Consider the following 24,353-nt stretch of genomic DNA (forward strand, 5'->3'; position numbering starts at 1 on the left):
TACTCCATACCCTGTCACTCAATGAGAGGCAAGGAGTGCTCTCAATACAGAAGAAAGGGAAATATACATTATATATTTTCTGTGAAATCCTGCATATATTACAGATTTATTAATAACATATATTCTGCCAGAAAATCAAAAGTTGTCTGAAAGTTGCACCTTAAAATACTACGTATAGGAGAAACATAAGTGTACAATATAAGTACGCAAACAGAAATAAATACAAAATACCAAATAAAGTACCAATGCGTAGGAGTATGACGGCTTTTCAGTCCAGCTGTGGCCTGCTTCTCTGGATGCTGTATTATGCAGATATTATCCCCTAGGAGCACTGCCTAAAGTGGATTACATCTACATAATATGGTACTTTGCAGAAATACCACATGGCAGTGCACAAAGAACCTACGACTCTTTAGTCTGAGACCATAAGGACTTTTTCACCCAAGATGTATACAATCATTGTCAGAAAAAATAATGCGCTGAGAAGGAGTTATTGGAATCGGAATGAAATATATGCGTGAACGTAATGATGATATATGAGAGTAATTACCGTATAATGTTCAATAAAAAGGATAAGTTTATTGAGGAAATCTGTACAACTGAAAAGAGAATCTCGTACCCTGTAGAATAGTCGGTATACAAGATGAGATGCAGTTAAACATGAAGATATACAGATTCCATAGGATACCCTGTGGCACATTTGACCACAAATATTTGAAATGGGCATGTAAATCCTGCATAGTCATAAGTTGCCAAAGCTGACGCCACGACTTGTCCCATAAATACTTGATCTGGAGACCAAGCAGGCCAAGGAATTGGAAGAGACATTCTTGGGAAAAACTTGTGTGTTTGAGTGCGCATTGTGTGTGTGGTTGGGAATTATCTTGCTGAAAAATGGCAGCTCGAAGTCTTGCCATGTCCCTTGTATCACTGCTAGGGATGACTGGATACCGCATGCATTGGCTAACCTGCCCATCACACCAGTAGTTGTGGTAGTGGATCGCTCCACAGCAAAGGGGGGATTGAATTGCTCACTGCAGAAACAGAAACTGGATTCCAGTCCATAGCAGTCAAGGTTTCTCATTCATGACAACACTGCAAACAAAGTCAACACTGGCTGTCAATGGAAAGACTCGCAAAGGGAACTGTGACACTAAATATCCTTCTACCTGAAAATGGCCAGAGACAGAGGTGTATAATAAAAGTGCACCCTCTGTCTAAATAGTGAACAAGGGATCTGTGGGAGCTGCTCATGCTTCTTGGCACATCACATGTACTCTGTACTGGTCATCATGCTTCTCTCAGTCCAATGATGCACCCTCTCTCAAAAAATCTGGCAACTGGGCCAAGTGTCATACATACATATCTCGCATTCAATGATCTCTCCCCAAATGGTACACTACCCAAAAGTATCCTCAAAAAGCCTTTTTACAGGGCAGCAGCAGGGGAGGGAAATTTTTGCTGTCCTGTGGCAAGACCCAGGGCCTTGATAATTTGCATGTGGCCCTGAGACATTACTGCATGACAAATTTTGCAACAATCCAACATTTCTGTGTGGGTGTGATTTTTCTGATTATTACATGTAATGCTACCTTTTCTCCTCAATGGTCTAACACCATTTGTATATGGGTAATATGGCTATTCGGAGAAATTGAGGACTATATGTATCCTCTCCGTGTGAACAACTGTATGTATATGATCGAGAGGGGAATGTAAGCACTTCCAACAAATATATATACAAGTTCAAGAACGCTTGACCATGCAGTGCATGCTGGGACTTGTAGTAATGCAGCAGTATAAGGACCACTGCTCAAAACCAGCGGAGCGTAATGTAATTACACTAAGTAGCAATACTCCTTGATGAAGCAAATGGGAAACATAAGTCAGAGAAATAAGCTAATTATATACGTTAAAGTGGAGACTATTATATGTGATATACTGTAACACAGCAGAAATCCAGACACACACGTAGTCCAGTAAAAAAGTAAGTGACACAATAGTTCAGCATTACAATTGCTCCATTATTATCTAATTACTAACTAAAATAGGTCATAAATGTTTAATCTCAAATTAAAACTCAAGAGTTGCGTGTGATGGGAAGATTATTGAGCTATAAGCAAGGAACAGACGGTAATGTAAGTGTGGCAGGAAAGCAATTACAGGTAAATTAGGCAATGAATGACATTGTTCATAGGCTTTACATGGAAATGATCCTGCATTTGTATTAGATACACCAGCAGAAGGAGATACGGCCGAGGATATGGTTAAAAAAATGAAAGCTGCAAAATTATAAGCCGTATTGAATAACACATTGGCTATGAAAGAATAACATATTATAGGCGAATACACAGTAAACCAGTCAATATATGTGTCAAGGGTTGAAGGATAAGGCTATTTTATAGTCAGCTTCTGGATAGAACGCTTTATATGGTGACCTTGGCGTTCTGGTTATGGCAGTCGAATCTGCCGAGTCTGATGCTTCATCTCATGTTGTCTTTGTGTTATGTACTACAAAGTCAATGTGAATTGTAAATGTCACATATATGAGATAGCGTTGTAGTATATAATGTTCTGCACTCCGTGAAGTAAGTTAGGGTGCTGTCTGGAGTGCTTGTCAAAGCCATGTCAATACAAAGATATTTCCAAGTACTAAATTTTTTTTTTTTTTTTTTATAAAAAGCTGAAAAATAATAATTTGTTGTGTTTCACAATCAGTGATATTAGTGTCCTTGTCAGTGCAGAAGTAGCGTTCATACACAAGTACATAGTACGGTGTATATATATATATATATATATATATATATATATATATATATTATGAAAAGTTGAAATGTATGAATATGAGTTTTGGTAAAATTTCCAGACATTTTGCTAACTATAACAAGAACCTGCCGAGGTTATATAATGAGACACGTGATGCTGTTGAAGACAGAATCTTCTGCAGCACCATGTCCCTCACTATCTGACCTCACCTATCTATGGCACTTAATGCTACAACTTACTGCCTGGGCTCCTGTATCCTGGCACGTGCTTTATACTTATATAGACGTCATTCACTTGTATTACTCTAACTTGGTACCTGGTCTTTCCCACCGAAGAAAGTTATAGTTACCAAAACGTCTGGGGGTTTTACCAAGACTCATATGATATACCGTATTTTTCGGACTATAAGACGCACCGGACCATAAGACGCACTAGGTTTTAGAGGAGGAAAATAGGGAAAAAAAAAATTAAGGAAAAAAAATTGGTGAAATATTTAATAACCTAATAATATAATATTTCACCAATGTAAATAGAACCGGGGGCTTTCGGACATAGGGATACCAAATGTGTATGTGTTTCACAGTAATGTTTTTGTTTTATATGTATGCTAGGGATATGGGGGTGATTTGAACATATCTATCTATCTATCTAATCTATCTATCTATCTATCTATCTATCTATCTATCTATCTATCTGTCTATCTGTCTGTCTGTCTGTCTGTCTGTCTGTCTGTCTGTCTGTCTGTCTGTCTGTCTGTCTATCTAATCTCATCCATGGATTGAAAGAGACACCCTGCAGTGAAGCTATGCAAGAAGAGAAAAAGGGGCGGGCCAGACGGGTGAAGGAGGTGTGGTTTTCTAAGCAAACTTGAAAACACGCCTCTTTCACCTGTCTGGCTCGTCCCTCCTTCACTGCCTCTCAGATCTTGCTCCTGCAATGAAGCCACACAGGCAGGGAAGTAGGGGCGGGCCAGACGGGTGAAGGAGGCGTGGTTTCAAGCTTGCCGAGAAAACCACGCCTCCTCCTCCCGTTTGGCCCGCCCCTCCTTCCCTGTCTGTGTGGCTTCATTGCAAGAGCCAGATCTGAGAGGCAGTGAAGGAGGGGTGGGCCAGACGGGAGAAGGAGGCGTGGTTTTCTCGGCAAGCTTGAAACCATGCTTCCTTCACCTGTCTGGCCCGCCCTTACTTCCCTGCCTCTCATATCTCGCTCCTGCAAACACGCAACACAGACAGGGAAGGAGGGGCAGAGCAGGCAGGCACCGTGCTGCTCTTCTTTTCATTCGCACAGACGGGACACAGACGCTGCACACGCTGCATTCGGACTATAAGACGCACACACATTTTCCTCCCATATTGGGAGGAAAAAAAGTGCGTCTTATAGTCCGAAAAATACGGTATATACTAACATCACAAAAAATTACTATTTTTCACCTTTTCTCCCTTAATTCCATGGGTTGTACTCACTCACCTACCAGATCCTATCCACAAATGAAGGTACTGTCACTGAAATAAGTACCTGCACCAAGAAAATTATAAATGACAGCCTACAGGGGACACATTTCTTGCAATTTAAAGGGGTTGTGCAGGAATTACCAATCTCTGCCAGGAGACAGGGAAAGATAAAAAAAAAACATATGCACCCATCCCCAGCATTCCGTTTGTCCAACCCCCGGGTACAGCTGGACTGGACAAAGGCAAGACATACCAGGGGCAACATGGTGGCTCAGTGGTTAGCGCTGCAGCCTTGCAGCACTGGAGTCCTGGGTTCAGATCCCGCCAGGAACAACATCTGCAAGGAGTTTGTATGTTCTTCCCGTGTTTGCGTGGATTTCCTCTCATTCTACAAAGACATACTAATAGGAGAAAAAAAGTACATTGTGATCCCTATATGGGGCTCACAGTCTACATTTAAAAAAAAAGGCAAGACATACCGGAGTTGCGAGGATAAGTGAGTATGGTTTTTTTTTGTTTTGTTATTTTTCAACTTCCTCCGCCTCCTGTCAAAGATCTGTAATTCCTACAGAACCCCTTTAAATAATCTGAAAAGTAGAGTTACAAAATAGCCCATTTAGGCTGGGTTTATGTCAGGGCTGTGGAGTCAGTAGGCCAAGCCAACAACTCCAACTCCTCTACTCCTCTGACTCATTGGAGCATTGGAGCCTGACTCCAACTCCTTCTTAGAGGAGTGGCAGCCATGGTCAAGCATACGCAATATGCACCCATATAATAAACTAGTTAGGTTACCTTACAAACCACCCTAGTTTATTATTATATAGATGAATGGCAGAGATTACATCTAGGTGGCAATGCAGTGTGATCAGTATGCTCAGCATCTCGGCTCCGTGTCTTGACATCTCTATGGAAGCCCCAGTCACCAGAGGGCCCTTGTTCAAGATAAGAACCAGTCAGGAGACCACTCATAGGGCCTCAAGGTCACAAATAGTCAGAGACAATGACTAGATGTGCATTTGACAAGTTGAACTTTACTGGTGGGACCACAGCACCCCGTCTGACACTTCCTCTGGGTGCAGGGACCCTGAAATCAGTGAACTTTGGTGAGAGACTCCTTTCATCGCAATACGTGGTATTTTTGTGCCCCTGTCGATATGTCACTGTACGCTGAATACATACTTGTAAACTAGACATAGTGAAATCCATGAAAATGAACAGTTTGGGAACCCGGGCCTACGACATATTTTCTTTATGTCGTAGTCAGACTCCACCACTAAAAAGCTGTATGACACAAAAAAAAGAAATGATGAGAAGGCAAAGAGTCTGGCATTTCTTCATTGGAGCCATGTGGCCACTGAGGGGTGGGCTGGTAAGCACCATTTGCTGTATTCCCATGGCAAGCACAAGAATGGTGGCGCAGGAGAGAATCAGCAGATCAGTCACACATTCCAGCTGGCCCGGCCATGGAAAGCTCTCCCTTTCTGAGCTAACAAAACTCTTCATTTTTCATCAAGAGTGTGGCGCTCCCTTCACAAGAAAGACCCAACAAAGAAGAGGCACCGAGATCTGTGAGATCTTGTTAGCCACTGTGAGGAAATCAAACACTGGATGTCAGACAGAGCAGACTGAAAGAAGATGACAGTGAGGTCAATAAATCATAGGGGGTCACTGAAAGGTGTGGGCCCACTTAGAAAAATACATTTCAGTCACAATAATATGAAAGCATTCAGCCATGTAACAGCTTCAAATCTACGCCCCATGGCTTTAGAATTTTAGCCCTGGGAAAATACAGCCAAGCACCACCAAATATACATATACGTATACATTAGAGAGCAAGGGTGAAATGCTGCGCGGCTTCCCAGGGGGCACTGATCTCTCTTGTCAATATCCAATTCACAAAGCTAAAATCGCTACTATAGTCACCTTCTTAGATGAAATTTCTATTAATTTATGTACGGTTCTTCATTGAAGTTACACAAATAATTCGGCTCTTGGATCATGCCCTCTACATGGTCTATTCGGGCCCGAGAAGCGTTTAATATCGACTTCCCCTTCCAGCAATGAGATAATATTATTGAGCACAAAGTTCTTCATCTCCAGGGATTATTTATGCCGCTGATCATTTACATGCCAGGTGAATATTTCTCGGCACAAAGCGAATTTAGATTGTTAACAGTGAATTACACCAGGCTCAGTGTAGACGTTCTGTGAAAAGTCACACCAGGGAGAAAGATCGGGAACCATTATCTACAAGCTGATGATGGCTCGGGTCCATTCTAATTTTAAAGTCACACTTTTCTTACAGCATCCAGAGTACTATAGTTTTATCGTAACCTCGAGCACATGAATAATCTGTTGACAGAGCTGAGATATTATAATAAAACTTCTAACCTTAATACTTGCTAACAGGAGTGTTGTAATGAAAATTGGAGCTGGGCTTTATCTTCAACTCCGTCCAGTATTCCCAAAATAGTATCACATGACCTGAAACCCATGACCAGTGCTAGGCTTCAAGTTAGGCTAGGTTCCCATCTACGTTTTTGAGTAAAATGGGCTGGGAACCCCAAGCTTCCCTGTTACAAATCTGACAAGTCATAATGGAGAATAATGAATTTTAAGATAACAGATAACGTTGCAGTCCAGGTCTTCTTGCTTTCTAGGTTTTGAGGTTAATAAAGTCCTGACTCCGACTTTGATTATGATGATCAACATCATGAAAGTCCGAAAACAAGAAATTGATGGTTCAAGGAGGCCATCAGAAAGACCTACACAATGACTACACGTTACATTTAGTGTACACCGACGGTCTTTCTACATGCTTCCTGATCTCCTACAAGCAATGTTGTGCCTCCTCTTTCCTGCTGCAACGGGACTTATTGGGAGATCTGTGGCCAGCCAGGAATCTGCCTTCCATACATCCCTGGAAGCTTGGATATAATCCACCCTTAATTTATAATAGTATTTACACATATTTTATATGCGTTTTTTTTTTAACGTGTTGGGGTACTTGTTCTCATTGGAGAGATCAAAGTGTATGGATGGAATACCTTGGAAAAATATGCAAATGAGTTTTCATCCATGTGAAAGAAAGCTCATCTTATAGCTGCCAAATCAGAGGCTCCTCTGAAAAGAAGACACATAACTCTTGTTTTTGAAGGAATTCATGTTTAGGTTGACTTAAGGTTTCTTTCTTCTTCCAAAGGAGCATCAAATTGGTTCAATAATAATTAATAAGACTTGGAATCAGAGATGTCACTTAAAGCTTCTTTGCCCTAATATGTAAGACGATGGCCAAGGATAAGTTCACATCTGGTTGTTCCTTTCATTCATTCCATCCATCAGAGGAACAGAACAAAAAGCACAGTTTATAGGGAGTTGCCTAATAATAGACACTAACTCAGTCCAGCAGATCCCTTTGACTATAATGCAGTCTATTGGGTATCCGTTTTAGTATCTATCATTTTCATCTGCAATTTTAAATGGACTCTGCAATGGAGGAGCCTCTGACACAGGTATGAACATATAATAATCCTATTTTTTTTCTAATGTAGCAGAGGGGCCTTTGGACTCTCTCAGACACCAGGACCCAGCCAAGTGCTACTTTTGCACCCTCTAAAGCTATGCCCCTGAAGGGAATGCAAAGATAGATGAGGCTGGAAGACTTACCAATATCACATAGCTGACAGACGGTGCACGCCCAATTTAACAATGTTTCATGGACCTAAAGTTGTGCCTTTATTATAGTCAATCTTTAGTAAAACTTTGCAGTAGAAAACTTATGGCCCTGTCATCTGCCATCTGTATTATTAACATTACATTACTAACATAACCATAATTTGGTTCCAAGCAAATTCATCCATTGCTCCTGGGAAGTAATACAAAGCTAATCTGATTTAATACAATATAGTTGTATAATCATAGAACATTTGCCAGCTTCAAATACTATATCATTTTCCCATCTACAAGAGGGAAGTCACTGAGTCTGTGCCAGTATAATTAGCATAGTCATAGAAAGTATGGAACACATCTAATGCTAAAATACCAGCCTAATAACAAATACGTGCTCAGTGCCCAAAATCTGACTGATGTGGCACGCTCAGTACTACACACGTCACGGGCCTCTAGGATTACATATGCACATTTTGTTCTCTAAGATAAATGATGACGTTAGTGACTTTTCTTACACTGGCGAGTGTTTCCAAGGATTCCTTTATCTACTATTTGGTACCCAAATCCTGCTTATCTATATTACATTGCTATAATAAGTGAATCTGAAAAAGGGATTATCCAGTTTTATATAAATAACGCTTTGTCACTGCATAATGAGAATATTTACTTGTTAGTATACTTTTGCTCCTTTGCAGTTCAGCAGTATACATAGGGTTAACTAAGATTTCAGAGGAACCAGTCATTATTATATAATCCTTCATTGTTATATTTTTATCATAGAGGATTAACATTTTCTGTTATCTTCTTATACACAATGGAGGGAATAATGAAGACTGACGTATTCAACACCAGTCTTCATATCTCCTGCATCGGTAGAAGGTACGTCCTTTATGAAGAGGCCCACGTCTCCTATAACTCAGGTGCTCATGTACCTGCACCGAAATCTACACCAGCTCATAGCTGTGACCTTGCCCAAAAGACTGATATAATATAGTAGCCATCTGTATTATAGGCAGCACTTGTCCCCGCTGCCTACACGGGAATAACCCGATTTTGCTGATGATGATATATATATATATATATATATATATATATATATATATATATATATAAGGATCCCTGCTGCCATTACTGTATTACATCAGTGAAAAGAGATAGTTGTTGAGAGATCAGTCTTTCGCTTGACCGCTGTCAGTGTTATTACGAAGGAGGGAATTTCGGGTGGCCCCCTGCATCTCCAGTGGGGGGGGACTGTACTGTGTGGGGGCACCAAAATGACATTATACTGTGTTGTGGGCAAAAAAGGGGCATTATATTGTGGGGGCACCAATAGGACAATATACCATGTGGCAACATACCTGGTTGGGGGGGGGGGGAATATATTGTGTGGGGAGGACAAAGGGGATATTACACTGTATGGGTCACAAAAGGAGTAAGTGGGGTCAAACAGGGATTGGATAGGACTGGGCAGGGTTAGAGCTATGTTTTAAGATATGTAAATACTGAACAGTTACTGTGACGCTCAAGCCTTAACCTGATGACGATCCCAGTCAGTGGACCTTTACTAAAAATAGTTGAGTTCCCCTGCCCTATTATAAGAATAGATCATCAATATCATAGTCTCATAAAACTGATTTAATACCCCCAGTTTCATCTGGGAGAGCAAAGCCCATGTTCTTCAATGAGCCATATACCAGCACTTTTATAACATGTAATATAGCAATATTGGTCTAGAAATCCGGCATCTCTGCAACCAAGAACTGTATAGCAGAGCTCTGAATGTGCAAAGATTATCTATGTGGAAGTCACACAAAATTGCATAAGCCAAGTGGACAGGCTTACTACTACATAGCAGAACTTATATGGAAACTGGCAATCTGGGGCAAAATGTCAACCAGAACAAAGAGTGGCATCACCTGATTCAGACAAGTACGTGCTGACATGCCAAATAAATTCATCATAAAGGATATCTAAGAAAGGTGGAGCCATGCAAGTGTGTAGAGCTGTGATGGGGCAAAGGACCCAGGCTCAGGCTTGGCTCACATCTGCGTTCGGTATTCCATTTGGGGAGTCTGCTTGGGGACCCCCTGAACGGAATACTGAACACATTAAAAAGAGGTGAGCAATGAAAGCCCAAAAACTATAATGAGGTCCATGTGTTTTCTGTGCGGTCTCTGCACAAGTCATGCGAGGAGGAAAATAGTTTTTTAAATATTTTTCTCTCCACATGACTCGTGCGGACACCGAGCGGAAAATGCACGGACCTCATTACAATCTATGGGGTCTGTGTGCTTTCATTGCTTACCGCTTTTTAATGCATTCAGTATTCCGTTTGAGGGGACCCAAGTGGACTCTCTGAACGGAATACTGAACGCAGATGTGAAGTCTGAATACTGAAGTCTGAATACTGAACGCAGATGTGAAGTCCTGTTTAATGTACACCCAGGACAGCTCTAGGTCTACTGTATAAATTGATCACATCTATGCATAGAGCTTTATTTTCCAGACAAACACGATAAAAGTAACGTTCTGGACATCCAAATACACTTATTTTTAAGTATACAGCGAATTGCGGCTGACTGTTTTCCTATAAAGAAGGCCATTAGAGGTACACATTGGGGAACCTCTGACAGGAAAACTGATCACAAAGTACACAGAGCCTAACACGGTCCGACAAACAGTATACAGGTTTGGGAATAGTTATTAGTTGTTTGTGACACAATATGAGATACAGATATACCTTAATAGGCTGGTATATAAAAGTAGTATATTCTGGCTTGTGCTGTAGTCTTGGCCACGTGTTGACCGCTAATAATACAAGAAGCTACTACCATTCAGGGGAGACGTCTCCAGTAATAAATCACCGCGTGTGTACTGGATTAAGAGGGAGGCGGTGTTGACTTATCTTAATAGTGTAATAATGACAGGCGTGCAATTGATGATATATGGCTATGTCTTGTGGAATGGGACCACACACACAAGTAACTGTGATAAGAGAGTACAGTATGAATGAATTCACAGAGAGAGAAAACCTCAGGGCAGTCTCTGCAGAACAGAGGATAGTTTTACTCTGTTCCTGTGTTTATGCCATATATCACTGTCATACATGAGAGCCCATTCACTGCTCCTCCTGACTAGGGATGAAGAGGAGGTCAGCACGGCCGGCTTATGTTAAGAGCAGATCTCTTAGATTTTTTTTATTTCCTTTTATATGATTCATAAGTGTGGTTATGATCCATGTGGTTTAAAGGATACCTTAGGGTTCCTGAATCTTCAGTACTGGTAGATATTGGTCTTACATTTACCCTAGAAATACTGCAGAGCCTATCAGGGTGTTAATATATAAACTTATATTATTTTACAATACAAAAAGTACACAAAGAATAATGACATGGAAACAACACAACAAGAGCAATATACTAAAAGCATCACAATCTGGACTTATCAGTGTATATATGGCCATTTTACTGGTTAGGCTGGGTTCACATCTTTGCCTGGTGTTCGTTCAGCACAAATCCACTACCAGATGAAAAAGTGCCGAAAGCTCAACGGAGAACTGACAGACACCCAACACAATCCAATCATAGTCAAATGTCTTTGCCCACTATTTTTGTGGTCCGATTTTCCCTTCTTCTGGTCCCCCGACAGACCAGAACAACGAAAACCTTGTGTCGATATGAACCTAGCCTCACACATTGCTCTACCAGATTCTATCCTTTAACCTGCATTTAATTGCTACATGTACCTTTTTCCTAAAGTTGATCACCAGCCAAAAACACCAAGACCTGATTGGCTGGAGACTGGACCATCCGGCTACACCCTTTGCCCATTTCCGACATTAGGTAGGGTGTTGGTGTGGTCCCTGAAAGGAAGGCAGAATTAAGTGGGGTAGTGAGGACAGATTTCCATTCGTAAGTCAATTTACAGTTTTTGGCTGGAGATGGACTTTGAGAATTATGGAATGAAACTGAGGAATACTCCGCTCTTCAGTCAATAGCAAACATGGCAGAACAATTATCATATATGGAAGTAGTCAAGTAAAGGAAATTCTTCCGTGACTCACATAAAACCAAAAAGTGAAGTAAATTAGAAATTTAAAGAAAAACATTAATACGCACCAAAATATCCAGACAGGCGGCTTTTAGTAGAGTGATTTGATCTGCAATGGTCAGACTTGTAAATCCAGGTAACCGCTTTGCAAATTCCACTATTTTAATAATGCACTTTGTTGCAAGTTCGCTAAATTTATCCCATAGTCCAAGGTCTAGTCGTACACGGTGATCAGCACTGGAATTCTGATGGATATGAAGAGAACAGCGTGTTAGTTCAACTGCTCAGCAACTCGTCTACATGTATCTATTCAATGTGTAGTCATAAATGTACCATACTATATAAGCTAGAACCTTGCTCAGTACTGATGCATGCCCATATTATATAACATATATAACATCACTGATGCTGGTACTACTGTGCATGACTGCTGAGGTCACTGAATGGCTGCAGCACATCGCCACTGGCAGTTTGGAAACAAAACCCAATGTGGGATCACTGCAGCTTTTGCACCGGATTGGTGGGGGACAGAAAAAAAATGAGTAATTTTATGTTATTTTACAATTTTTCTTTTTCTTTTTTTTTTCAATTAGACAAGTTCTTTAATGTCTACTGTTACGCTATGCAATGTATAAGAACATCTAATGCTCACTAAAAACCATCAACAAGCTGCTGCTGACAGATCTCGTATTTGTATTATGAAGAGGTACAGTTATAAGATGAGGTTTGCATAGACTTATAATGTACATGAGGGTTTATCTCTAACTTTATAGATTTCTTAGCTTTACAAAGTGAAGTTGCTTCTTCCTCCCTACAAGCATGACACCAGACTCTTGCTAAACTTGTATGAACTGGTTTTTGTAATGAAAACTTGCTTTTATTCATTTTTTTCCACTCCTTTTCATACCTGATATTGAGCTATGTTGATATAGACCATTGACATACTTGATACAATGTGTTCTATGTATTATCCAAGTTTAAAGAGACACTTATGGTTTTTTTTACTCATTATAATGTCTGAAAGATCATTCCCTCAAAAGTAATAATCGTCTCCTCACAGTGTCTTTCCTTATTCTGTGTTTCACCTTCTTCAATATGTCATATGATCACAGTGTGACTTTTTTTTATCTAGCATATATTGCTGTGCATCAAAGTTCCACCCCCTGTTCCTCCCTGCTCCTCTATCTACCCCCCCCCCCCTCACTATCAGGTCACCCATGGTTTCAATACCTTCCCGATTTTTTTCAACAGTTGGTGAAACTGATGAGCAAACACTGTTCGGATCAGCCAATCCGAACAGCACGCACCCAGAGAAATGAATGGAAGCACCTGTGATGCTGACTTTGTCGGCGTCCGGCCAGCGTCACAGGTGTTTCCATTCATTTCTATGGGTGCGTGCTGTTCGGATCGGCTGATCCGAACAGTGTTCGCTCATCTCTATGGACCAGGACCTTTGGAGACATCATGTTCACAGTCTAAGGTCCCAGAAAGTCTATCTTAGTATTAGCTCTGAAGTGTTTTCTAGAAAGACGAAACAGGCATAGGTAAAAGTACTAGACATGGGTACTGATACGAGACATGGCTACTGATACTAGACATGGCTACTGATACTAGACATGGCTACTGATACTAGACATGGGTACTGATACTAGACATATGTACTGATACTAGACAAGGATACTGATACTACACATATGTACTGATACTAGACAAGGATACTGATACTACACATATGTACTGATACTAGACATGGCTACTGACATGGCTACTTTATGCTGATGACACCCAATTATACACATCTTCCCGGGACATCACCCCTGCACTCATACAGAACACCAGCAACTGTCTCTCTGCTGTCTCAAATATCATGTCCTCACTCTATCTGAAACTAAAGCTCTCCAAGACTGAACTACTACTGTTTCCACCATCTAATAGATCTGTCCCTGATATATCCATTGCAGTCTCAGGCCTTACTATAACTCCTAGGCAGCAGGCCCGCTGCCTCGGGGTCATGTTTGACGCAGACCTTTCCTTCACCCCAATCTATTCTGAATGCAGCGGGCAGGCTCATCTATCAGTCTAGACGCTACAGCGATGCCTCTGGTCTGTGCCAGTCACTACACTGGCTGCCTATTCATTATAGAATAAAATATAAAGTTATCACTCTCATCCACAAGGCTCTCCATAATGCCGCCCCTCTCTACATTTCCTCCCTCATCTCTGTCTACCGCCCAACCTGTGCTCTCCGCTCACTCAATGACCTAACACTTACATCCTCTATTATCAGAACCTCCCACGCTCGTATACAAGACTTCTCCCGAGTTGCACCACTTCTCTGGAATGCTCTACCCCGGACAATCAGATTAACTCCCAATTTCTACAGTTTCAAACGCAAACTAAAGACGCATCTGTTCAGACAGGCCTATCACAATGTCTAACGTAAACCCTTAACCCTCCTCTGTCTCCAGTCCCACACTTCCCCACATGATATGATGTCATCTCATGCTAACTCCATAGGTCCAAGCTCCATCCACATGTTAAAGGACACGACTGTCGATGGCTCATAAAGTCTTATATTTATGCAATGACAGTCACCTCTATTACAAACGTGTCTGACCTCTGCATAAGCAATACCGCCCCTGCTACCTCTTGTGTCACCCCCTCTACCTTATAGATTGTAAGCTCTTGCGAGCAGGGCCCTCAGTCCCAATGTGTGAAATGATTTTCTTTGTAATGTATCTTTCTGTCTGGATTTGAACCCTACAAATTGTACAGCGCTGCGGAATATGTTGGCGCTATTATTATATTATTATTTACTGATACTAGACATGGGTACTGACACTAGACATATGTACTGATACTAGACATGGCTACTGATACTAGACATGGGTACTGATACTAGACATGGCTACTGATACTAAACATATGTACTGATACTAGACATGGATACTGATACTAGACATGGGTACTGACACTAGACATGGGTTACAGCAACAGAATATTTTTAATTTACTTTGATGGCTACCTTGCATAGTTAAAAAAAAAACAAACACTGAGTGACATTTTTAACAAAGCAATAATATTGCAAATTTAGGTTTTGAAAATCTTTAAAGTCCCCTTGCTTCTTTATTCACAATGAGGTAACAGAACTCAACCAAAGAAGACATCTTTGGATATGCCATAATTGTTGTGCATTCAGGCTGCTGCCAAGTATGATCAGATGTGTAATCGTTTATGTTCAGTAGAACTGAATTTAACTTTAAAAGAAATATCTTTCCCAGGTTAGAAGATTTCAAGACCCTTGTTACGCCTGACACAACATTTCCGACATGGTCAACAACAAGTAGTAACAGTAGATCCCTATCTCTCTAAGGTTGCCCACCCCAGGCACTATAGAAAATAGATAGATAGATAGATAGATAGATAGATAGATAGAAAATAGACACATAGATAGATAGATAGATAGATAGATAGATAGATAGATAGATAGACTTTAACACAATATACTATAATGAGTGACATATGTTATATACAAGAGATTCTAGCGTTGATGACTCTTGGCGCAGAACAGAGGTGCCCAACTGGTGACCCTTCAAGCCTTTTGTTTAGTTCCAGCCTAGAAAAAATCTCCACAGGCTTTTTCTAGTAAAGTCATTTTTGGCTAAATAGGAGCCAGTTAACGATCATGTACCACATATATACGGCCCACCTCATAAAAAGTATGAAAGGGAACAAAGACAGACAGGGTGAGGGTTGGGGCAGCTGAAGTTGGGTCAGTCACAGCAGTTATGAAGTCAGTCAGTTATGACAGTAAGAGTGATTGGTGAGCTGAATGGCGAATGTGAAAGCCACAACCTTCCAGGAAAAGGAGATGCAGAGATAGGAAAGTAGTAAAAATAAGAATACAACAGTAATAAACCATTGTTAGTCGTTTAAAGACATGAGATTTATGATGTGATCTTGAATGCCTCATTCACTAGAAGAAGAACAATGCCAATTGCAGATTCACATTTTAATATAAGAGCAATAAAATGCCTAGGCCTCTTTCAATACCATGAAGAATCCTTCAGCTAAATGGATACAAGGATGTCTGCATTGTACCTGCAGGAAAATAGGTCTATTGAATGGAGCAACCAAATATTTTACAGATTGAGAGCAACTGAAATATTCACCAAAGTTATAAAATCTTTAAAGTATCTTCTACAATAACTTATAATTAGTGGCGTAACTACCGTGGTAGCAGCAGTAGCAGCTGCCACAGGGCCCGGGCCATTAGGGGGCCCGGTGACAGCCGCTACCGCTGCGGGTTTTTTTCAATGGCAGTTACGGGCCCTATTCACTTGCCGATCCTGGCTGGGCCGGGATCGGCAAGTGACACCGCGGGCCCCACAAGGGCTATCATTATACTCGGGGGTCTTTGCAGACCCCCGAGTATAATGATCGGCGGACCGGAGAGGTAAGGGAACATAACAAACAGTGTTACTTACCTCTCCACGATCCTGCCAGGCCTCCGTCCTACTGCTGTCTGACGTCTCTGACGTCACATGAACCCGGCATGCTTCCCGGGTCATGTGACGTCCGACGTCATTAACGAAGGACGCGAGAGGAGGACAGCACAGCACAGGAGCCGGGGAACAGGTAAGAAGCAACAGTGTTTTTTTTTTTTTTTATGTTTTTATTTCCCGGGTCTCCGAGTATTATATAATTGTTTATGGGTGTCCACAGAGGAACATAATACTGTGTACAGGGGACACTATTGGGGTTAATACTGTGTGCAGGGGACACTATTGGGGTTAATACTGTGTGTGCAGGGGACACTATTGGGGTTAATACTGTGTGTGCAGGGGACGCTATTGGGGTTAATACTGTGTGCAGGGGCAAGTAAGGGACATAATAGAGTGCGGAGGAGGGGGTCGGTCGAGGTCTTCGGCGTCAGTTGGGATGGGGGGGGGGGGGGGCCCATGTCAAAAGTTCGCCACGGGGCCCCGCCATTCCTAGTTACGCCACTGCTTATAATAGTAGTAACTCTAACTTAAAATACGTTTCTTAAGACGGATTTCAGCAAGGCATGTGCACGGGGATTATTTTATGGACATGCAGACACCTATTCAAACACATTACATAGCTTTTAGCTGATATATACATCCTCCTTCCCTCTATACACATGCACACAAGGCTTGGCTGAACATGCATGTCTTTTAAATGAAAGGAGAGAAAGTCGCTGCCGGACTGCTATGGTGGTGACTTAGTACAAAAGGATCAGACATGCTGCAGTTTAAGAGACCCACATATACTATAGGTTGTGGGCTGCTTAATGGCCAATTGGTCAGTCTATTGATATAAGTGGGATACATATAGCACTATCTATATATGTATCCCTTATGTACTGTTCATACAGGGCATACTGGCCAGTATAATCTATTTACAACTAATAAAAGGGGCATAGCAGAGGGGGCATTGTTTGGATTGCTCGGGGTGACACCGACAAACCACTCTGTTGTGACCGCGGTATTAAATTCCAGGCCAGGGCAGTAACGTGAAGCTCTAAAGGAAGTCTATTTAATATTCTAGCCTAAGAAACCAAAGAGTTCCTCTCTAATCTCCATAGTTTATGAGATCAGTGTTCAGGGACTGACTTTTAGTGCATTATTTGTACATTAGAGCAATAGACTTCTATAGTCATTTTAACTATATCAATGTAATTCCCAAGAAAATGAAATGAAATCACTTCTAACCAAATTCCTACAGTAGTAAAGAAACAAACAGCAGAATTGACTGTCATCCACACGAGACAATTAGAAAGCGTACCCTAGAGCTAGATCTAGCCGTGACAACAAATGTCCTTGCTATGTGCATGCTATGCCGCAATGTTTTATGTTATCTAATATGCCTTATTAAGTGAAGCCGCAATGTGAAATGCAATTTTAAATACCAGTGAGCAGAAGCGGGATGGTTGACTTGGCCAGCACTGAGACCATCCATCTATGTGACTAAGTGCTTCAGATATTAGCTCTATTATGATTATGATGGCACTAGGTATAAACTTGCCTTTGCGTAGTTGTTAGAGGTCTTGGTGTGTCAAGATCGGTGCAAGACGGATGTATCGAAACAGCGTCGCTAACAATTACTTTGCCTTTCTTGCTAGAATAAACCTGTCGTTTCCATCATCTAGTACCCCAGCCATGGCAGCTGATAAAAATCAAAGCTTTGTGATGAGAGTATGCAGGTTAAGGACTCCTCTGTCACGAGATTTATCAATGCAAAGCTCTGGATGCCGGAGTCTGAGGGGAGCAGGTTAACAGCCGCCTCTGTGCCCTTTAAGACATTCCTCCAAGTAAGGAGAGCCTGGACATTTTTCAGATTTATTCTATTTAATCCTGAAAGACCTGGGCAAAATGCAGCCCATCAAGAGGAAATGAGATCAGGGAAGGGAAAGAAAAATCAAGATGTGCAGTCATTCGGGCTGTAATTAAATTTAATAGCCAGTTTATCCAGTCCATAGAAATAGTGCATGGTAAAGAGATACACACAATGCAGAGCCTACAGCAGGAAATCATTTGGCAATAGTTTATCCATCTGGAAAAAAGACATTGCATGAAACCAGCAAGTATGAACAAAATATTCATCAGTATTATATGAGATGACTTTATCATGCCATTGAGTTTGACACATATTCTATTACAGATAATGCACAGGATCCCACACGAAATGCAAATGTAATAACCAAACCTAGAAGACAGACAGAGCTTGGGAAACATCTATATTCCAGATAATCTGTTGTTATAATCTGACACATAATCTCTAGGTGTTAAGAAATACCACAAAAATGAGGTTTTTTTTCTAATTTCAGCACATTTTAGTTGGAGCTCATATCACTCACAAGCTAGTTGCTAAAAGAAAAATCTTTGCATAGATCACCAATACGTGTGTCCCGCAAAGATTATTATTTTGTAGCCAAATACAGTTCATTTTCTCCGAGATGGTTATTGCATTTTTAAAGGAAAAGTCTATTAACCTTAACGGAGTTGTATAAGGAGAAACAACACCAGTCGAGATCATGGGATTGCAGCTGAGGCCCGGTTCACATCTGCTTTCGGGTTTCCATTCGGGGGGTAAACCTGTCCACATTAAAAAGTGATTACCTAAGGAAACCCGTGGACCCCATAGACTATCATATTTCATGAGGATAGGTGAACGGAATGGCCCGAATGCAGATGTGAACTGGGCTTGACTCATTCAAGTGAATGAGACTGATCTGATTTACGCTTTATAGATATAGATAAGAGAGGCACTATTTCCGAAATTGGGACAACACCGCATCTACCGAAAGTGGTAATCTATGTAGGGATAGGGTCTGTACCTGATCTGAATAATGTAGAGGCTGCAGCAGTTACACAAGGCCCCCGTATTGATCGAACATTGAAGGATTTGCCAGAGGCTGAATAGCCCCTTTAAGATTGAATGTCTATACATAAAAATAATTGTAGATTTTAGAATACTTTTTAAGAATTCTTACAGATATTTCTCTATAGGGAAACACTGTGGCTGCAAAATGGTAGAGTATGACAATTGTAATGATGGAAATGTCCATATAATGGGGCAAATTTATTAAGACTGGTTTTCTGTACACTAGTCTTAGGCTAGATTCACATGAAACTGGTGCAAAATGGCCATGAAAAAAATCAATTGTTTACAGCCACCTAGTACCTGAAGGGGCACATGGATCCCTCCGTTACATTTCAGTGTATGGAGGGATCTGTAAAAATGACACAAAATAACAGTCATGTGAATAGCCCCCATTCACTGACGTCAGACGACGTGTAAATCTAGTCTTAGGCTGAAGCCCCACATTGTGGAAAAGCTGCTTTTGTTGTTGCAGATTTTTGTGTGATTTTTTTTAAGCCAAATACATGTGTGGCTACAAAAGGAATGGGAAATATAAAATAAACTCTTATACTTGTCCCTTTTGCTCAATCCAATCTTGGATTTGGCTAAAAGAAAGGCAGCAAAATCAGCAACAAAAAAGCTGCTTTTTGCAACGTGGAGCCTTGCCCTTAATCAGGTCTCCAGCTGGAGAGAGATATGTCTGAATTTTTAAGATGCTGGACCTTTAATAATTCAAGGGCACTCCCATGCGCCAGAATTGAGATTTATATCACTAAGGAACGGGCATAGATTTCAGGTATAACTCAGCTTTATAGCATAAGGTATAGCACATTTATCCGTCCAAGGCATCCCCAGTCTGCCTTGGTCTCTGCCCTGCTCCATCCACTTTTACAAAATGTGGCAAGTGTGGCACAAAGGAAACAATGTCATAGGTGGGTTAGCAACTTTCCCGATATTTGTGACATTTGATAAATTATGACGTAGATGCCGCTGTAGAGAAAGTGACTAGTGGTTGTCTACTTTAGGATTAATACATGTATAACAAATTTAAGTACCCTGTCAAGCATTAAGCCAACTGGACTGCAGAAAAATCTCATGTAACTTTTATATCTGACTTAGCTCAGGATACGTAGCCAAGCATGAAATCAACCAAGCGTAACATGTTAGAAAATATAAACTTTCTGCTTTATAAATATGCTGCACTAGAGCCACAACCTATATTTGCCGACGGAAATTTAACCAGCTTCCAAATCATACCTTCAATAAATGCCAATGTAGGGCATACAGTGACATCCATCGCTCATTGTATCCAATATAACAGAAAAAAAGTATACTGTGTTGTTTAGGTTCATTTACTAGGTCTCCTTTTGTATGGAATATCTCATCGGTCAGGTGAATGGGGGGGGGGGCTATAAATATGTTTGACATATATGTCAGGAGCTTTCCTGACACATATAGCAAGCACACACTGTAAATAAACTGAAGGTAGCCTTATGAGCAAAGGAAGATTCCATACAATGGAGCGATGAAGCAAATGGAAGCTGGTCAGAGGGTAACCCAGATACATCCATTTAGAACTGAGTAAAAGTACATATGAACCTAATTTCATTGCGTTACCGAGATGTGATGGATGCCATTATATCTCAGTAATAGTTTCCAATCACTACTCTGTACAGTTCTTTCCATTACACTTCTTGGACTGACTTCATATTGGCTCTGCCTATACAAGTGGCCTACACATAACAGAACATGGAGTGCTTTGAAAGTTCCCATCTGTAATGTCAATAATTGGGTGTGTATGTAGTTCATAGTAAGCACATAAGTTCACAGGTTAAAGAGGACCTTTCATCAGATTGGGCATAGGCAGTTCTATATACCGCTGGATCTATGCCCCGGGTAAAGCTGTGGAGCGGGGAGGAATGCCCCCTCCCCTCCTGATAATACTCGTCTATGGACGAGCTGTGTGAGCAGAGGGAGGGGGCGTTCCTCCCCGCTCCACAGTACAGAGCGATAGGCGTTGCTGGGCAGAAGGGCGTCCCTGGCTAACTGTCAGAAAACGCCCTTCTGACTGTAAAGCGCTACGGTACCGGGACTGATAGCGCTTTACCTGGGGGACAGATCGGGAAAGCCAACAGTGCGCTGAATTCAGCGCACTGTCAGCTTTTCAGCAGTATATAGAACTGCATGTGCCCAATCTGATGAAAGGTCCTCTTTAAGAATGCTAAATGGTCATCTGCCTGTAATACACTTTACCTATTGTTATATGGACACCTTTAGGCCGAGGCCCCACATGGTGTATCCGCACAGAGAACTAAATGATCCTGAAGTCTTATTTTTCTTTTTTCTCTAGCTGCTATGTCTCCTACTATTTTCTCTGTTATTCTGAGCTTATGTGTGTCTCCTTCTGTAATATATTACTGTTATTATCCTGAATCTGTATTATCTATGCTGCTGTAACATACTGAAATTTCTCCATGGTGGGACTATTAAAGGATTATCTTATCTTATTGCAGTCACTGCAAAGTTCTAGCGAATTACAACCCCACTTTGCAGAAATATAGGTGCAGCGGACACACGTTGTCCAAAACTGTTGCGGTTTTGGAAATCGCAGCATATCAATTATACCTATAGAAACGCTGGCAGTTTACCTATAAGTATAACTGAAAAAGAAATTCTGCAGACTTTCTGAAAAGAACACTGTGGGGAAAAAACCCAGAACCCACCCCCACAGATAGATAGGTCACCCAAATCAAATAGTGTTTCCCCCTTGTGAATCACTATCCCCATTGCCCATTGCTGTTGGTAATAAGCAAACAAACTCTTTGGAGCAATGAGGACGTTGCCACGTATCTGGTTGGAGCAATGACAACACTCTTTTGCTCCAAAGAAACAGTAACCTGTCTTCAGCAGACACAAATTGATTCAGGCGACCCTAACCTATCTCTCTGCAGGGCTGAGATTATATGCTGGTTTCTGGAGACAGACTTCCTTCATCAGGGTTGTTTACTTATATCTAACCAGTTTCAAACACCAAAAACAACTGCTTAATAGATATATGATACTTTATATATTATATACAGTATCACAATATGTAAATTATTATATATTAACTTATATATGAACACAGTATAACTTGTATATGTAATTGTGTTTTTCCTTTCAGCTTTTCTGACCATCAGTGTAACACACAACAAGATTCCCAGATAAAATAAGCCATGTTTGGCCCCGGCATTAATTCCTGTTATTTAGCAGTACGTCTATTCTGATTGTTTTGACTAAAAGGAAGAATAAGCAGCGACAATTGGAAGGGCACGTAGTGCAAGTTTCTCCAGGGTCAGCAGTTTCTCTTCTGGTCACATCTTGGAGTCATCATGGCTTCCTAAGAATTAACAATCACAGGAATATGTACTTCCTTGGAAAATATAATAATCTCTGCTATCAATGATAAATGAAAGTCTAGGAGTTCGGTCATTGTCTACATTACACAAGCTCATCCGTGTCTTCATTTAAAATCTGTAGACTGTCTGCGCGCCTTCAAAGGACACTTTTTTTCCTATTTAAATAAATTATTACCCTTGCAAAATAATGTTCCGTATTGCAAGAAGTGGAACTCAAGCACGGAGCTGGCATTTCACTAGCATTTGGCGTGAATAATTCAGGCTTCTAAATTCTTGATTACACCTCATGCTTACGTATCAGAGCACAATCCACAGAGTATTATAGCTTGCAAAATGAGAATGGCAAACTCTATCTTCATCATCTATTGCTCAGTGCTTGAGCTGGCATGGTGTTGTGTTTCCTGACGGGGGTCATTCTACGTGCGCTTGTGTGTTGGTGCCAAACACAATCACAGCTTACACACACATATTCTTTCAAGCACAAAGTGTCCATTCTGAGGAATTTCACGGATCTGTACTTACTGCAAAATATCCTGAGTTGTTTTTCACGAAGGTTACTATGACAGTAGTTCTAAAAACAGACAGACAGATATATGTGTGTGTGTATATATATATATATATATATATATATATATATATATATATATATATATGTATATATGTTTTTCATGGTACCTATAACAAACTTTTGATACATTATAGGGAGATATTGAAAGCTGAAATTTTTTCTAGCTCCCACTATTCCTGAGCAATAAGTGCAGTTAGTTTTGGTGCCTGATATGCTACTTATGCATTGTACTATGAAGTAGCTGGTGTCAGACAAGAGCAGGAAAGAGGACATGATTCAGAGCTCCAATCAGAGGCAGCCAGTGTCAGAGCTCAGAATCACACCCCCTCGCCTGCTCCTGCCTGACACTGCCCTCCTGACAGTACAGAGTCTACATAGCATATCAGGCACCAAAATTAATAGCCCTTATTGGTCAGGAATAGAGATGAGCGAACAGTGTTCTATCGAACTCATGTTCGATCGGATATTAGGCTGTTCGGCATGTTCGAATCGAATCGAACACCGCGTGGTAAAGTGCGCCATTACTCGATTCCCCTCCCACCTTCCCTGGCGCCTTTTTTGCTCCAATAACAGCGCAGGGTAGGTGGGACAGGAACTACGACACCGGTGACGTTGAAAAAAGTAGGCAAAACCCATTGGCTGCCGAAAACATGTGACCTCTAATTTAAAAGAACAGCGACGCCCAGCTTCGCGTCATTCTGAGCTTGCAATTCACCGAGGACGGAGGTTTCCGTCCAGCTAGCTAGGGCTTAGATTCTGGGTAGGCAGGGACAGGCTAGGATAGGAAGGAGAAGACAACCAACAGCTCTTGTAAGAGCTAAATTCCAGGGAGAAGCTTGTCAGTGTAACGTGGCACTGACGGGCTCAATCGCCGCAACCCAGCTTTCCCAGGATCCTGAATGGAATACACTGTCAGTGTATTCCCGTATACCCGATATATACCCCGATACCCGTTCCAACGGTGTGCCCCCCCACCTTCACCCCAGAAATACCCTGCAAGTCCCCTAGCAATAGAATTGGGGCTATATACACCCACAATTTTTACTACTGGTATACAGTGCCATTGTC

At 41.2% G+C, this 24,353-nt stretch overlaps 1 protein-coding gene across 3 annotated transcripts in view; it reads right to left on the reverse strand.

Annotated features, from left to right (window-relative positions):
• Positions 1-24,353, reverse strand: part of RARB (retinoic acid receptor beta) — a 508,585-nt gene that overhangs the window by 24,652 nt on the left and 459,580 nt on the right. For all 3 annotated transcript variants that reach the window (XM_075271367.1, XM_075271368.1, XM_075271369.1), the window contains one exon: positions 12,002-12,178. In XM_075271367.1, coding sequence (XP_075127468.1) covers positions 12,002-12,178 — 177 coding nt within the window. The remainder of the gene's footprint in view (positions 1-12,001; positions 12,179-24,353) is intronic.

Source organism: Leptodactylus fuscus, chromosome 4 (genome assembly GCF_031893055.1).
Source record: "Leptodactylus fuscus isolate aLepFus1 chromosome 4, aLepFus1.hap2, whole genome shotgun sequence".
Taxonomy (NCBI): Eukaryota; Metazoa; Chordata; class Amphibia; order Anura; family Leptodactylidae; genus Leptodactylus; species Leptodactylus fuscus.